Genomic DNA, 17,075 nt, shown 5'->3' with positions numbered 1-17,075 from the left:
CACTTTTGTTTTGATTTCAAAGGGCTTATCTGGACAGCGCTAGCACTTATTTAGGTAGCAGTAGGTGTCTATCTGCCTACCAATTTTATAAACCTAAGCAAGCATGGCTGTAGGATACGACAAAGGATGCTTGGTGTTAGAAACTCCGCTTTTGAAGCATTCACAAATTTTGAGTCAGGTGTTGTGGGGTGGGCGGCGGGTCATGCTACTCTAATTTGAGTAAATACATTAGTAAAGGGCGAAAGGGGTTTTTGTGAAGGTGTTAGCACAAAGTCCTACCCCTAAGGTAACTTCTTGCCAAATTTTTCCTCCTTGTTGCACAGTTTGCAAGAATTTGAGAAATAACACTCGATTTACATGGTCCTGGTTAACCAAAAAGGAGGTACCTGTGATAATTAATACTGTAATTTCATATTGATAGGTGGGTTCTTTTCTTCTCCAAGTCGCTTCTATAAAAGTTGGCAAGTTTTTCTAGGTGCCGCCATTGCACATGGGAGTTATGGCAGTTAACCACTGAAGTGATGAATTACACCCCTGCGATTCCAATAAGTGCAGTTTTAACCATGAAAAATTCATAAGCTGAAAAAAATTTCTGCCAATACCAGAACGCGCAACAGTTTCGGAGAAAATTCATAAATGATTGATGGTTTTGGTATTCTACCGGATATTATCGTAACTAACTTGCCTACTTTAAGTAGGTTAAATGGCTTTGCATAATACAAATCAGTTTTGGCCATTAAAAATGAACCAAACATTCAAAACCTCGTTTAAATGCAATTCCACGCTTCTCATCCATATTGCACAAATATGACCATAAAATAACTCTTATTCACTGATGAAGCTTTGGCTACATAGCCTCAAGTAGTGTAGAGTCCTTATAGATAAAGACCTTGAGAGCGAAATTGACAGATCGACTGCGGGGCTAAATTATGTCCAATGGGCGGTTTACTGGATTGCAGACAAGGGCAACAGCACTGTGGATCTCGAGTAAACGTGGAAAAGACTGATTAGTCATCAGTGTCTCCTTCAATTTCTCAAAATCAAAGACATCATTTGACTGAAAGAAGCCGTTTTTTAAATAACATGAAACAAAGTGGATCTAACTTAGCTCCGATTTAGAATGCAAAATTACGAAAGCCAGACAAGAACAGGATTCGTGTAAACCGCTATCACAATCTCACCCATCCCACAAAGTACCATAGTGAACTTTCTGTTACCTCCTTCCGGATTTTCCGGTATTACAAGCTTCACGAACGGACATTTCGGAGGAACTGCGACTTGTTTTGAATGGACCCTGAACCGTCTCCCCAGAATAGGCAAGACGCTATACAGGGACCAGGTCAAAGCCTCGACATGGCGTGCCTCTTCACTATTTACAGCGTTCATAAAGAAACTTGTTCTCAAGTTGTTGATTCGAGAAGACTAGGTGATTACTGATCCATTCAATCCACCTGTGTATAAATAATTGCGTTTGCTTTTAGTCTATTATTAAAGAGTAACATGCGACAAGAACCCGAACCGAGCATAAAAAGCAAAATAAAAAAACCTCACCTTCTAGAACTACAACTTCATGTAAAGACAACTGTTTCTAGCAATAAAATATGTAAAAACGCCATCTGTTTATCCAAATAAATAAGTAATACAAATCAGCAAGGATTTCTTTTGCTATCTAAAATCATAATGGTGGTAAAATAGGTACCTATACACGGTACAAAAATGCACTTAGTAGACTTTTGGCATAAAATTATTTGGCATCAGATCCAACTGTACATATGTTATCCATTAACACCTCCTCCGTCTCAAGTTTGGACGGCACCCGCAGTGAGGGATTCGAAGAGGGCAAAAGTTCAGCCTTCACGTAGAAGCCCATCGAACTGCAGGTCAGTCGAACAGGGCACACGGAGAGGATAGAGAGTTTTGTGGTGGTAGAGGCAGCAGCTGTCACTTTCTCATTCGCCTCTCCCTCTTCCCCTTCCGCCTCATTCCACTCCACGATGACACATGGGGCATGAGTCGTATCGCCATTAGCACCTCTATTGCTACCCATCTGCCAACTGGAGGCCTTACGACAAAACTGCGCAAAATAAAATTGGTTGCTTAAATGAACTCAGTGTGCCTACCTACGATGATGTTAAATCGACCAACCTTCTGTAATTGATGATTGAGTACAAGACCGCAGGAAGGAATGAGAAGCTGGACTTTATTGCTGCCCAAACCCAGCACCACCGCATTCTCCTGCACCGAACCACTCGACTGAAAAGGGCAAAAAAAATAGTGAATACTCCTTCAGAGTCGATTAAAAATAACTGAATTGTCCGATTACATTAACTTACTACCATGGCTCGTTTGTCCTATAAAATATTTCACGGTCGCTATTTCAAGCACACTTTGTGAACCTTGATTATGGCCCTTCGAACTACCTTTAGCTATTTCGCCACCACTGTTATACACTTGTGACACTTGACATTTAGCTGTTTATGATGACTAGTGGCACCAAATCCAGTTGCAAACAGATTGGCTGAGCTCAAAGTGGTCATGTAGAGGTAGGGTGCCTCAGGTCTGAGGAGGACGGCTACATTTCTTTTAGTTTATTTGGTGTCATGACATTATTAAAAATGGGATGTCTGGACTGAAATAGTACCTTTTAGAGCACACACACTACATTCGCAATCCGAAGACACAACAAGGCAGGTATTCAAAGCTGGATAAACCAATTTAACGGCTCATCACAACAAGCGTAGTCCACAGCACGTCATTTTCATGCTTTTAGGACTCACAGCAACCATAAATAAGCCCTGACGGAGAGCATTAGGTACAAAAGGTGTTGAAAAAGCCGGTATCTCAAACGGAATATTCTGCAACTCGGTGCGTTTCATTTTGATAGTGCCTTTCTGAAACATCGGTGCCCGTATGCAACAAGAAAGTATGTGACTTTAGAACTGAGAGAATTCATAACATGGGAAAAACAAGTGGAAATTAGGCTACCATGGCACCAATGTAAGAGACAGTCAAATATACTGGACACCCCTTGCGTTGAGAAAGAGCAAAAGAGTGGAGGGAAGAAGAACTCGCTGCTGGATATATCTGCAACTCTAGAAAAGTGTCCAAACCCAATGTACCACAACTTTCTATTTTTATTGATAAGTTCTAAACATTCTGGAAAGTGCGCCCTAGCTCACTCCCTTCAGATTGGCCGAGACTACGTTTAGGTATACGTTGAGTGCACTAATAGATGCTCTAGTCCCGAGGTCAATTCACTACTACATGTGTGGAAGGCTAAGACAGTTGTAAGTAGTCCTGCGTACGTATGTCAAATGTTTGTGTTGACTTGCTCGAGTTATCCAATAAAGGCATACATCCTAAAGTCTTAACCATTGAGTATCTGGTTGGTGACCGCCATGGGATCCAGATGACTCGCTCGTAAAAGCCCCAATTTATAACAATGGCAAACCTCTTATAACACTCACCTTGATCCAGGCGGCGAGAAAGAGCTGTTGGCTCTCCTCTTGAGCCCTGCGCGTCTCGCGTCGCATGCGATTGCACCATGCTGCCTGCACAGTCAGTCGACGCGGCGCGCATGGGGCTGTGGAAGTGCTGCCTGTAGAGGGAGCGGGGGAGATGGAGGGCCTCGGGCATGACCAGTGGCCACAGCCCAGCAGGTCAGCCAGTTGGCGGTGGACGAGAAGATCAGCATAGCGGCGGATAGGAGAGGTGAAGTGTGTGTACAGCGGCACATTGAGGCCAAAGTGGTGAGAGAATTTAAGTAGGGAAGATTCCCACGACTCGTGCGATGTGGAAGAGGACGGTGCCGTCTCCATTGTATCCAAGGTCGATGATGACATTGCTGCATCTTCACCGTTACGCACCTTCCTGATGGCTCGGTCTACTACGTCCTCCACGCTGAAGTACAGCGCCATCTGTGGAAGCACATCGACATATCCCATCATTATCAGCCTAAGCTAAGCAGACAGCTTACGCAGTGGATTGAATAGAGCTCGTTGATTTTTGCCAACGTATTACTGGGGAAAATATGATTTTCAATTTCCTCAAGTTATGTTAAGTTCGAGTACCCGTAATCTCTGACACTTCAATTTGACTGTGATAGTCCCACAACACCAAAGGAATGAGAAGCAGATCATTTGTGGAAAGCTGCTTGGTAATAATAACTGTTCGATGGCCTGAATTCTAGAATAACGAAACGCGATTAACAGAAGCCTACCACTAAATAGCCTTAGTCATATGTCGCTTACACGAACATCACAGTTTTGGCTAGAGGCAGTAACACTAGACCTAAATAATCCTCATGTTGTCAACGGCTTAGACAGATGATGACAAATTGTTGACCTACTTCTTCTCGTCGGAGCTTTAGCATACGCAAAACCAACACCATAACAGTGACAACCCTCTTCAGAGACCCTAAAAAGCCATGTAATAGGTGTAAAACTGTTCAAACCACAAAATTCACGCATTTCCTGTGCAATGATGGAGTAGTCTAATGCCACTTGTCCCTCCCATCTGGAGCCATCAACGATTAATTTACTCGAAACTCCTCTCATAGCATGACAAATTTTGTCACTAAAACAAGAATTTCAACTAAGTGAATGTGAAACTCCCCCCCCCCCTCAAAAAAAAAAACAAGGGGAGTATGTGGCAGAGTTAGTGAAACATTTCACTGAATCGAAACCTGGAATTCTGTAGGACCAGCAGCCAATAATTACCTCAGAATGGTTTGTTTGTTAAGCAGACATCAGGAAGCCGCATAGAGAATGTGAACTTATACAAATCGTAAGGTGCAGACAAGATAAAGCCGATCGAGTGATGAGTCAGTGACACATGGAAGTGGAAACCGGACGGCCTACCTGCATGCGCATATAGGTGAGGTAGCTCAATGCCGTGGAGAGGCTCTCCACCTCAGATTCTGGCGTGCCCTGCTCTCGAAGCCTCGCGATGTAGGCGTCCAGGGAAGTCTACATAGACAGGAATAGAAAAGGTGGTCAAAAAATTAAACCTCATAACATCATCCCACACATGTTCTGCCCTGACTCCTGCAAAGTGTTTTCTACCTTAGGACGACTAACAGTTGGCAGTTCTATTCAAGTCTGAAGGGAAAAAAGCACTGTGACAATGTCTGGGGCAAGGCTGTTGTTGCAAGCAGACGTGAACCCCCCTCGGCGTTCTAACGAAGGGTAAGGAAGGATAAACTATCTGCTTAGGCCATTTTGTCTCTCAAGATTCGGTCCTCATGCTAGTGATGTGTAGCCTTGATGCTAGTCTCCCTGTTCTTCCGCAAGCTGTCAACAAAGCAACTTCCAGCACATTACATCACATTGTAACAACTTAAGAAGAATGATTCGAATGATACAAACGTTCCTTTTTTGTAATAAAATCATGGAAGCTGGCAGATAGTACTAACGTCTGAAGGAATAAATAGTCTATCTTCTGTTTGTTCGCCCCATCTCAACTTACACGTATCGCTCCACCTGACGTGGTGTCCAGTGCAATGCCCGCGGAGCTGACGATCTTGACCTGTAAACAAATGCAGCAGGAAAAGGGAATTATACCCTAGGGTAATTCAATTGCACACCCATTTGCTAATTTATGCTTTCTAACACAATCTACCGTCCTAAGGTAAAATTTAGCCGTCGTTGTGTTGACTCCGTCGAGGTGTTTAAGCGCTTCTTACTGTTCATAAAGTGCTTCTTACTTTATGAAAAGCGATTTTTAATTACAAATTCACACACAGTAACTGTTACAAGGCGTAGACAAATCGGTAACCAGTGAAAAGGTGAAAACGTCTTACTACCATCGAATGTTCAGCCAATGCAGTTGAGCTCCGGAATAATGGTAGCATAAAAGCGACATCCAAGAAGTCTTTGAGCCTTGTACAGCGAAGTACGACGCTACTCCATTTCATCATCGATGAATAGGCACTGCGATAAATCATCGCCATTATTGTTTGGGAACATATCCCACCTAAGGGCGAATGTTCAGGTACCCTTTCAGTATACATGCTTTGGTAAACTTAAGGATGTCATGAATCAGAGCATCGTAAGCAGATTCGATACTCACATTTGGCTTCCTCTCTTTCAAATGATGGGAACATTTTTAGTGATTCTTCCTTTACCAGTCCCCAATTTAATTGTGCACTTGATTGGATTCGTGTTTCGACAAGAAAGCCTGAATCGCCGATTGAAAAGAGCTTCTTGAACCAGTTAGCAACGTTATATAGTCGTGAAAATGTCAAAAGACCCAACAATAGGTGAAATTGGGGAAATTCAGCCAAGGAGGTGAGTTGGCAGATAAAGATGTTCCCTCCTCAATACATCAAGCCGCAACTCTTAAAGGGTTGACCAACTATCAATGTGGCATAAAAAAGATAAAGATTTAAACAGTCTTGAATGTCCCCTGCATTTGACTCTGCCCCCGTCCAAAGAATCAAATTAATTTTCAAATTCATTCATTCTTATTTTCAACGACTACAATCACGGGTATGTGCACTCCAGTTTCTTCCGCCCTTTGGGAGTGGAATACCAACTCTGATTGTGCAAATTCTTAGGACGCCTCCAATTCTATCTTGGCCACAAAACCAAATGACCTCTGGTGGAAAATAGCCCAGCTATTTGTATCAAACACTGACGGTATCTGATCTTTATTTTACGATAAGGGAAACAGTCTTCTGGTCAAATCAACGAACTTACCGAGTCAAACCAGGATTGAATTTCACGCCTATAAAAAGGCTTCCTACCGCGGCAGTACTATATGCAGCCGTAAATTTGAAGCATGTCTGTCCTGCCAGTGACAGATGACGGACATGTGGTGGGCCGGTCCATTTCGGGAACCAATAAAAGAGACAGCATGCAACATTGGTAGTGGATGCATACATAGAACAATGGATGGTAAACAAAAAAATGTAAAACCCGGACTCGTGCCTAAAGAAGACCAACTACGGGGCGCTACGGTAGCGGGGTGCTTGACTCCTCCCACAGACATGTGAATGATGTAAAGGTGTCCAAGATGACTACATTCTTCTGTCAGCAACGATCCCGGTTGTGATGACATCCTGCCCACAGCACAGTTGTCACCCCTGTGAAAATTTATCTCGTGGAATGCCAGATTGATGCGTAATCCGTCGCGAAATTAAACAAGAGACGATTCTTTCCCAACATTAGCGCACTTTAAGTGTCTTAGGAAGGGTTAATCCGGATGGCAAATCATTCTACCCTATAGCATTCCCGGTGTAAATTAGACGCTGTGCTTTAATGCAGCAGAAGTACATGCAAAAAACAACAGCAGTTGGCATTCCTCACAAATAGTTCTTTTCCCTTACAAACTCAAAAGTCCTACTCTAACTTGAACCATCATGCAAACCTGTACGTTCCTTTAAGAAGGAACTTGGAACTGAAGACGGATATTTTATGGAGAGTAGCACGAACATGCTGCACACATGACAGGCAGCACGCCAATTAACACTGAGCAAACCTATCAATACACATAAAAAGCACTAAAGCCTACAGACTTTCTCACCAATTCTTCCATTTTGGACACCTTTGGAGCAGGATGGCGTCGAAGGACCGTACCCATGGAAGAGGTTCGTAAGCTCTTTGATCTCTCCACTCCAGTGGGGTGTGCCGCGCTGGACCCGACCGCGGCGGTCATGGTGGGTGTGGTGACAGTGTTGACATCAGCGTTGAGTAGGATCTCCTGGTGCTTCTGCTGGATGACGTGGTAGAAGAGGCGCCGTGCCACAGCCTGGTTAGCCGCAAGCATCCACTCCTCTATGAGGTGGTGAGCGCGACCACTCTGCTTTATTGCGTAACCCCGCGGCCAGCCCGCCGGCCAGACTTGGGGTCGTTCGATAGGTTCTCCACCTTCCACTAGCTTCTTAGAGTCTGCTTCCAACGCTTCCTTCGAAGAAGTGCCGTGCGCAGAGCTGGCAACGTTAATGTTGTTAAAACACTTCAAGAGAGCAATCCTTCACAAGACTGTACCAGGTGAAAAATATCGGTGATTAGATGACAGGTCGTCCATGAGATAAATCGTCGAGAATGATCTACGGAGAGGAGTACCAACAAAAGTAGCAAAGTTGAGGTTTCCGTTTCCGTGACTAATTGCTGAAAATTATAAAGTGTCACTCTCGCCCCAAGTCCCAGGGGTTTCCCCTGGCCAACCAGCTATCACGAACGCTAGAGCCACATTCCCTTGCTTACCTGTATCCGTCGGAGTCTTGCCTATTGACTGCTGAGGTTGGGAGTTGGACATAACCCAAGCTTACGTGCAAAAGCACCATCTTATAACCGTGTTGAAAGCCATATTTTCGTGAATAACCCTTGGGAGTACTAAACCAGTGTAAAGCTCAAAGACAACAGAAACTATATCATTCTTAAAATATGTGAAAGATCTACTTGACAACGCACAAAAGCAGTCAACTTTCGAATAATAAATCACAGTACTGAAATCCGAACTTCCATTTAACGGACTGATTTAGTACTGAAGGTTAACACCAAGTGAAATCAGAATGACCCCGTGGCTGATTGGATTACACAAAGCGATAAGGTACCATCGTGAGACGACCTACGAAGCAGACTGAGGTAAACCATATGATCGAGCGTTTTGCATCCATTTAACCAGTCCATCGAAATTAGAAAGTCCAATCAAGGTGTCAAAATTATAAAAAAAGGCGCTGTAAAGTGATTATGGGAAACGATTTGCATTGATAGATGAATTATAGTAAGCGCAATTTTATCCAGCCTAAATACTCATGTGGTGAAAAGCGCTTCAGGTTCACTAATGGATTGACTCATTACGCTTTGAATCAAAGTAATGCTCATAAGATGCACACGCGCATAAATAAGACCGAACAAAAAGAATCGCTTTTATCTTAGTAAAACCAGCATAGAAATGCAGTTATGTAAGCAAAGTTGATGCCCCCATTTAAGTTACAAATCTCCAACCCGACCACAGCGAAAGGAAGTAAAAACGTAAAGGACTTACGGAAATTGCTTGATCTCCGCTTCCTTGGGGATGAGATCGAATTGCAGTTGAACTTTGTCCAATAGCAGCGCCCCATTTTCGACCCGCCTTTTTCGCATCTTTTGAGCTAACTACCTCACCCACAAAAAGCAAAATGGTGATTGGATTATTAGGCAAATACAGTGATTATAGAAGTCTTTATTCACATGCGTATGATGCCCCAGTTTCATTATATCAACCTAGCGTCACTAATATGTGACATCTCTTCGCCAGCATTTTACGACGAAAAGTTTCACTAACGCATGTTGGTTGGTTGGTTTGATTTGGAGATGATGGCATCTTTTTAATTTTTAAATAGCAAATTCAGCTGAGTCGGTAAGTTCAATAGTGCAAGTATTTAATAGTAAGAGTGATATAAAGGCATCTGACCAGTAGTGGCCATCTGAGAGATTGTGATAGGGAGCATGTTAGAGGCGATTTCGTTTCAGCACCCCAAAATGACTACTTGCCCGAGAAAGTAAGTGCTAATACAAATGTGTTCTCCCAGAAACATGTACATGGCCTGTGTTTGAGGACAAACTATCATTCAGCCTACACGGTGGTGAGAATAGGGCCCCTTCAATGGATGTCTGGCAAATTACATTTTTGTGAATTTTTCTAAAGAATCAATTGATCCCATGCTTTATTAAAGTGCATTACTCCAGGAACAAAGTGTTCCCAAACCAATAGCAGTACACAATTCATTGCCTATTTTCCAAAATCCAGAAAATTGAATCAGAGGGCTATAGATATGTTCACTGTAGTGAATGTAAAGTGGCTGTGACAGTATTGAGTCACCAATTGCACAAAAAAGAGGGAATAAAATACAAACCTTGCGTTTGTTTACGCATCCTCCATTACTGGAACACTCAAACGACAGTTTCGCCTCATAACAACCTTTAATAGTGATTCTGATCGTATGATAGAGATTAGAAGAAACCAAAACAACAATAAAGACAACTATAGTGCATCTTGCAGGATTAACAAGGGTGGAAAATGTCAGTGGTGTTAATTTCATGATGAGTCACTATTTATTGGCGCTCCGATTTCCTAAGGTAGCGTTAGGTTTCATAAATCGCTGGGAGAGATACTCACCATGTCGAGATAGGTGATGGAGCGCTTGATGTTGGAGAGTGAGAAAGGTCTCTGGACAGCGATACGAGAGGCAAGATTGTCCAACTCTCCGTGCGGAGTCTCAAGCAGAGTTGTTGCATCCTCGTAAGAGAGGCGCGCACACGACCGAATCACCGAGCGGCCGAACCACACGTCCAACACCTGTGGTAGATACACAGAAAAATTAGGCGAAAAAATACGACTAAATGAGAAGATTTCCTTTACTATTTCATTTATTTGAGTAAGTTTTTAAGCAATAGGGTCGAAATGTCTAGCTGCATGCTTCAGACACCTCGCTAGGAGAGTGTGCCAGCTAAGCTCAATTTAAAATTGAGTTGACACGGTAATTACCACAGAAAATAGATCGAAACTAAAAGCTTAAGAGACACGCTTCTCCGACTCTTCTGTGATTTCCGACGACACGATATTCTGAAATCGTCGATCATTCCAAGCCTTGCCATAGAGTTCCTATCTGCATTGGTCACTCATACCTAGGGAAAGAGTAGCTCACTATTCGGATTTGTTTGCAAGGTTTTGGATTGACATCGTCTAGTAATGATGGACGGGTAAGGAATAGACGAAAGGAGAAAACGTCGCTGTTCTGCACAACCATTGATGTGTAAAATTTTACACAGGTAGTGCTTCTATATTTTGTAAGAAGCAGTGGATAACCTAAATAGGCGGTTGAATAATACTTTAATAGAATGCGAATGAGGGAGGTTGGGATAGGAGGATAAATTTTTCCTGTGATTTAAATTGATTTTTGAGGAATAGGATGTTGAATGAGTTCTCTGTGAAACATCTTTAAGGCAAGAAATTTGCCTCACCAAATAAACACCCCTTAATCAAATGTTTAATGCCTTGCACCGAATTGCGCACAGTGGATTGGCGCTAATAGAACAAGAATTTAATTTGATGCCTCAGCTCGGTTTACGTTTGCCCATCATTTGACTTGCGCAGTACCTATTACTACTACCAAGGTCTGGAAAATGCATTAAGATGAGGTACAATCTACATTTGTTAGCTCTAATAAAGCTCAATCGTGAATCCCTTTAACCGACTTTGCCCAAATTCATCGGTACTTATAAATTATCCGTTTGGGTGAAAAATGTGGAATAGGGGGAAACCTACTTACATTTCCCTCTTTGTCGACCTTAAAGACGACGGAGAAGGTCAACCGATCAACGCCCGGATTTAGACTGCAAAGGCGCTCCGAAAGAATAGCAGGCAGCATCGGGATAACCTAAGAGATGGGGAGATGTTACGTTAAACGGAAGGCAGTTAATCATCTAATAACAAGGTAGAAAACACCTCAGTCAAAATTGACCCGGCTGATAATACAATAATTATTCGCGAGACCAGGAGCACTTTTACTAACCCATTTATAAACGTAGCTCGGTTAAAGGTTATAACAACCATTTTATGGACAAATCGAGGTATATGAGATCACAAACAAAGGATGCAATTTCTACTTGTTTTGAAAAAAGTTAGGCACTGATTTAAGACAAGGCGATGCAACAATGTAGTGACATAATTGGTAGGCTTATAAGTCGTCGCATTCAATGAACAAAAATAATAATAAATTAGGTGAACCACTATTTATCTTTCTTTTCACTTGTTTGATTAAACTCTTGAGGTTGGACAAGATGATCGGCGTCAAAACGAAAGCAGAAATGTGGCTGGCAGACTGTTGGGAAAATCCACATGAATCATAGCGAGCAAACACCATGAAAAAGAAGCAGGAAAATACGCATCAAGCTGTTCTTGAGGGCGAGAATTAAACATAGTTACTAGAACGATTCAAAAGCTGAATTTATGAATACTGACAAAAGAAATAAATCATACAAGAATTTATCCACCCTTTATTAAAAACGTTAGCATAGGTTAAGTCATCATAATGGCATAAAAATAGATTATTACAGGACGTTACGAAGCAGTGTTAAAATGTATTGGGTAAAGAAGACGTACACGCTGGACAAGATAGATGGAAGTTGTTCGGTTTGCTGCCTCTTGGTCCAGGGGTGTCATTGGTCGCACAAAGAAAGACACATCGGCAATATGTACACCAACTTCAAAAACGTCTGTGAAGCAGGAGAAATACCACTGTTAGAATTACTCGAAATTTCTGATGACACCATCTTGGCACCGAGCTAAGGCGTCCTATGTACATAATGGACATTATTTTGTAATACACTCAGTCTGCGACATTACAGCCTGCGCAGTACGATTCTATGAATACCTCCTGAATTAAATGGAGCCTCACAGTATCCACTGAAGTTGGATCGCACGTATGATCAACAAAATTGCCATAAACTGGTCATTTCTAAAGCTGCTCAGTGCATATCGCAGCTAAGAATCTTCGGATTTTGCTTGACTCATCCAACAGACCTCGTACTCTCATCACTTTCATTCAAAACGGTAAAGGCTGGATAGGAAGTGATTTGTGTAATTTGAAAATGTTTGCTGATTATTTCTGTTGCTTCCACATTTTATTGTATGGGTTATCACTCTGAAGTGAAGGAGTATTTAAAAAGCAAAACGATTTAAGCAACAACTTTCTGCCCTACGCCAAGTATATTACACGGAAGATCTGTCCTAGAGCACTAAGTAATCTCCCACAGTGATTTGTAGATAAATTGACGTGTTTGGTGCAGTCTCAGGGTCAAATCAACCATCATTGCCTGGACGCTTTCTTATCGTTCTTATGACAACACTATTTTCGCCCATATTTCTCTTATACAGTGTGTGCCCCAGCCAACTGTTCGTGTAGCCCTCAAACCATGCCTTTCTAGCAACGAAAGCGCTCAACTATTGTCGAACATGTTCCACACTTTTTGAATGAAGTAACACAACCTGTTGCAATGCATAACGATAGCATTCTAACAAAAGTGAAGGAGTTGCAAGTCTGGTTATCCACCTAATATCTTAATGAAACAGAGCCGCTACACATAAACAAGGTGGATGCCGTCAAATGGTACGAAGGCGCCTAGACTGTTAAGCCAAATCATTGAGCTTTCACTGGTGAACTAAGTGGCTCCATCGACCGACCAGTCTTGCATACTTTAATCCTCAATAATTAATTAATTTAATAAAGTAACACAACTATTATTTTTGATTTTCAAATCAACAATGCGAGGACCTTAGTCTCCACCAGTTGCCGTCACCATCTTGGTGTCGTGGCGTTCTGCTCGTGTCACCCCTCCGTGAATAGTCTTCCAGTCCTACTTTTCACTGATAACAAAGCCTACTTTCAGCCTAGTGTGTCCCATTACTTTTCAAGGATGACTTGAAAGTCGAAAATATCACTGATAACCAAATATTATTTGGTTAATATTAAGCCAAAATGAGGCGTGGCCTCAACAGTTGGTTACCCTTCGTGAACATCTTAACGTGAAGAGCATCGTCGAGGTCTTTGGCCGTAGAGGGATCTACAGAGACAACGCAGTGCGAGCGAAAGTCCTTTCTGCGCAAGTACTCGTAGTTGGGGATCTGAAATTTCTCCTCAGAGGCTGGCAGATCCCTCAACATCTTGCAAGAATAGGGGTGAGGAAGAGCACAATATAAAGGCGTCACTTGAAGAAGCAATCGAGCAAGATGGTATCTAAGCAGCTCAGTAGGTTTCCACAAATCCCTCTTATTTACACAAATGAAAACGTAACTGCAGTTGCTTGCAAAATTCAAACGCAGTTGAAAAAAATACTAGGTCATTAAGATGAAATGACTGCTTAGTGTTTTGTTCCTCCCCACCAAGAAGACGCAGTTTCATAGGGGATTTAGTGACAGTGGCTTTCTTATACCGTTAGTGGAGAAGAAATCGGAAGGATGGGTATGATAAAGGTAATAAAAACAATGGCAAAAGAATATTTTTTTCACATGTGTCGAGCTTAAGCCATTTATTAAGAAGGTAACGTCGTATTATTACGTGGCACTTCGAATCAGGCGTCGCCTTGGATATTGGTGCACATTTTCAACCTCCGACAAAAGCAAATGAATTATTTGTACGGTTCTGTCCCACGGCAAAACCTGATAAAGATCGTGTCACATTGAGAGTGAAGACTGTGTCCACATTGCTCCTTAAAACATTCATAGTAAGATTAACACTAAATCCCACAGTTTTATCAACTTATTCGGCAGACGGCACTGAAACGCATTTTAAAAATTGCGACTTTTCACCCATTCATGGTTTTAAATTGAATAGCAGAAGTACTTGTGAGTGATGATAAGGCCCGAAGTCTAGCAGTGCTTAAGGAAATCAGAGAAAACTAAAAAAGCACATACGTCTTCAGTGAACTCATCCTCACAAATGCCGTGCGATAGGAGAATTTCTTGTGTGGCTGGTTCAATCTCCCGTGGATCGCCAATTTGTCCACAGAGGATCCTAAAATGGGAGAGTGAGAAGGGATAAAATGATGTCAACGTTATGCAGGGCAAAAAGCTATAAATTGGTAGCGGGAGAAGAAGCCTACCCCTTGGGATAAGGCGAGGTGGCTGGCCAATCCTGAATTTTGCAAAGGTACCGAACACCCTCTGCCTTGTGAGGATTCGCCCAAAGATCTATCAAGCAGAAAAATAGTGAGAAAAAGCAACTACCGGTCTTAGGTAAAACATTCCTCTTCTGACCATACTCACGTCATACGCGTGAGCAATCGCAAATAGTTTAGAGCTTTTACACATATGGATCTCATTTTGCCTTAACAAAGCCATTATAGTAAAAATGTTCCGTTTAGGTTTCCCTCTCCCGATTTATCACATGGATAAACGGAACCCAAAGCTATGCTTTCAGACGGTCGACATGAAAACCGGTTTTAGTAAATCAGTATCAGGAATTGTCAAAAAACCATACAGATAATGATGCAGTGGTAAAGAAACAATTCTTGTGTGGTGATGCTAGTGGCGATTACTCTCAAAGTACAGCACAATTCCCACATCACTCTCTGCTCACCTGACAGCATAAGAAGTGTTCACTCATAGGGTCGAGAAAAAATAAAGTAACGAAGTGTCAAGTGCTTCTAAAACTGCACTTATTAACCTTCAAGTGCGATGGTATCCACTACAACCACGAAAAAAACGAACTCCTCAAAAGAAAAATTAAAAAAAAAGTAGACGTGGGATCTAATTAGCAGGAAGATCAGCTAACCCCCAAAAAAAACTTGCGACTTAAGTATAAAACAAATAAGTAAGACCTTCAGGAACAGATGAAGGGACCAGCTTGACTCTAGGGACATGGATCCTCTCAGGCACAAAGAAGCAGTTGACACTAGGTACTGCCACGGGTAGACCATCGCGTCCCTCAATCACGCCCCGGTGAGGCCGAGTAAACTCATCCAGGCCCTCAGCCTCCACGAATGCAGAGGGCAGGAGGAGAGCAGACTCAAAGACGAGACTGCCAACAAGACGGCGACTGGCAGAGTCCTCGGCCAGCACACCCACCACTCGGCCGGTGCGCAACAGGTACCGACTGGGAAGTGGCGACAGGGGCTTCTGTTCCTGTAGTCCCAGTGCAGTTAAAGTCCCCGGAAAGAGGCGACGCAGGAGGAGGGGAGAGGTCTGTAACACCTCTCGGACGGTGGGGTAGAGACCTTCACCGCCACCGTTGGTAGCGGCGGCCGAATTCCACCGCCCAGGATTACTTTCCATGGTCAGTTGGAAGTGAGGTTTTGTAGTGAGATTGCCTTTAAGGGTGGAGGAGGAGGGGTCGAAGTCATCGTCGGACTCGTCAAGGAATTCTTCCTCTGCTTCGGCGGGAACAATTAAAGATGTATTTCGATTGCAGCGATCCTCAGGATCCTCTAGAAAGGCGCGAACCTGTTGAAAGATGAAATAAAAATTTGGTAAAATTGCATCAAGGAAAGAGACTTGATAAATTTCATGTAGTTTAAAAAAATCAACCTCCAAATTTATCTTAACATAACTGTTTTGTCACTAACAGAAACGCCACAATCACGCTTGGAAATTTCTTCGAAGAAGGTTCGGCAGATGGAAGGAAGAAACAGACGTAACAAACGAAGAGGATTTTACAAAACTATACCTAGGAATCAGATTAAAGAAATCCCTCTAAGTTCATCGACTTTTGAAACATAAATTATGAGTAAAATCGGACTGCGCAAATGGCGTTCATTTGATAAGTGTTAAAATTCATTGCAACGCATATAAAGCAGGCTAATAACCAAACCAACCATTTAAGAGAGGAAGGCATTCATTCGAGACGTTGATGAAGTAAAATGTAAAAATGATCTAGCATCACTACGATCGGTAGGACATCTACTTGCCACCGGAAGAGCCGCTCATTCCTTTCCCAAAACACAAAAGAGGTTCAAGAAGATTCAAGCACAATTTTATTCGCTATAAAACCCACAAGTTTTAGACCAAAGAACAAGTGCTTATAGACACCGGAAATATGTATATTTAGATTCAGAAATAAGAACCAGGTTGAGTGGAGAAAGCGACTAAAAGCTTCATTATGCTCTTCACAGGCATAGAAACGGTCACAAAGAAAGTGGACGATTTAGATTGACGAACTTTTTCATTAGGGAGAAAGTGAAAATGCGGTAATTTCGGAACTAATTCCTCCGATTTATTTACTGCTCTAAGGACAAATTACTAAGACGATGACTAGAAGAACTATTAAAAAGCATTCAAGGATCGTGTGATATATATATTAAACGTTTAAAAATTATAAACTTTCTTGAAGCCAATCCAAGGTACACTCAATGAGCCTTCTCAACGTGAAACGCGTAGCAGGTTTAAGCAACGCCTTGCCGCCTTAAGTAATGGCTACGTGCTTAAATATCACCAGGAAAATAAGGGTAATGAGAAGTCCGTGTACCCATCTCCAACCCGAAAAAACTCCCATGGAGGCTGCGTTGAATTTTCTAAGATGAGAACAGCACTTTCTTCTAACTTACTGCCCAATTCTGGTTGTTTTTCGATAATTTTTTTACACATATTTGAGT

The 17,075-nt window shown here is 42.3% G+C and overlaps 1 protein-coding gene across 1 annotated transcript in view; it reads right to left on the bottom strand. All coding sequences in view use genetic code 11, as the record gives it.

The window, feature by feature from the left end:
- Nucleotides 1-1,128: 1,128 nt before the first annotated feature.
- The window catches only part of EGR_03088 (DIS3-like exonuclease 2), a gene marked incomplete at both ends in the record, with an annotated part of 32,229 nt that continues 16,282 nt past the window's right edge, over nt 1,129-17,075 (bottom strand). The window contains 16 exons of the mRNA XM_024492337.1: nt 1,129-1,422; nt 1,766-2,074; nt 2,146-2,253; nt 3,468-3,917; nt 4,860-4,967; nt 5,467-5,526; nt 7,525-7,956; nt 7,984-8,050; nt 8,992-9,101; nt 10,105-10,284; nt 11,258-11,365; nt 12,091-12,203; nt 13,494-13,650; nt 14,401-14,500; nt 14,589-14,676; nt 15,306-15,927. Of these exons, the coding sequence (XP_024353263.1) occupies nt 1,129-1,422; nt 1,766-2,074; nt 2,146-2,253; nt 3,468-3,917; nt 4,860-4,967; nt 5,467-5,526; nt 7,525-7,956; nt 7,984-8,050; nt 8,992-9,101; nt 10,105-10,284; nt 11,258-11,365; nt 12,091-12,203; nt 13,494-13,650; nt 14,401-14,500; nt 14,589-14,676; nt 15,306-15,927 (3,306 nt within the window). The remainder of the gene's footprint in view (nt 1,423-1,765; nt 2,075-2,145; nt 2,254-3,467; nt 3,918-4,859; nt 4,968-5,466; nt 5,527-7,524; nt 7,957-7,983; nt 8,051-8,991; nt 9,102-10,104; nt 10,285-11,257; nt 11,366-12,090; nt 12,204-13,493; nt 13,651-14,400; nt 14,501-14,588; nt 14,677-15,305; nt 15,928-17,075) is intronic.

Source organism: Echinococcus granulosus (genome assembly GCF_000524195.1).
Source record: "Echinococcus granulosus chromosome Unknown EG_S00015, whole genome shotgun sequence".
Taxonomy (NCBI): domain Eukaryota; kingdom Metazoa; phylum Platyhelminthes; class Cestoda; order Cyclophyllidea; family Taeniidae; genus Echinococcus; species Echinococcus granulosus.
This window is presented reverse-complemented; position numbering and strand designations above follow the sequence as displayed.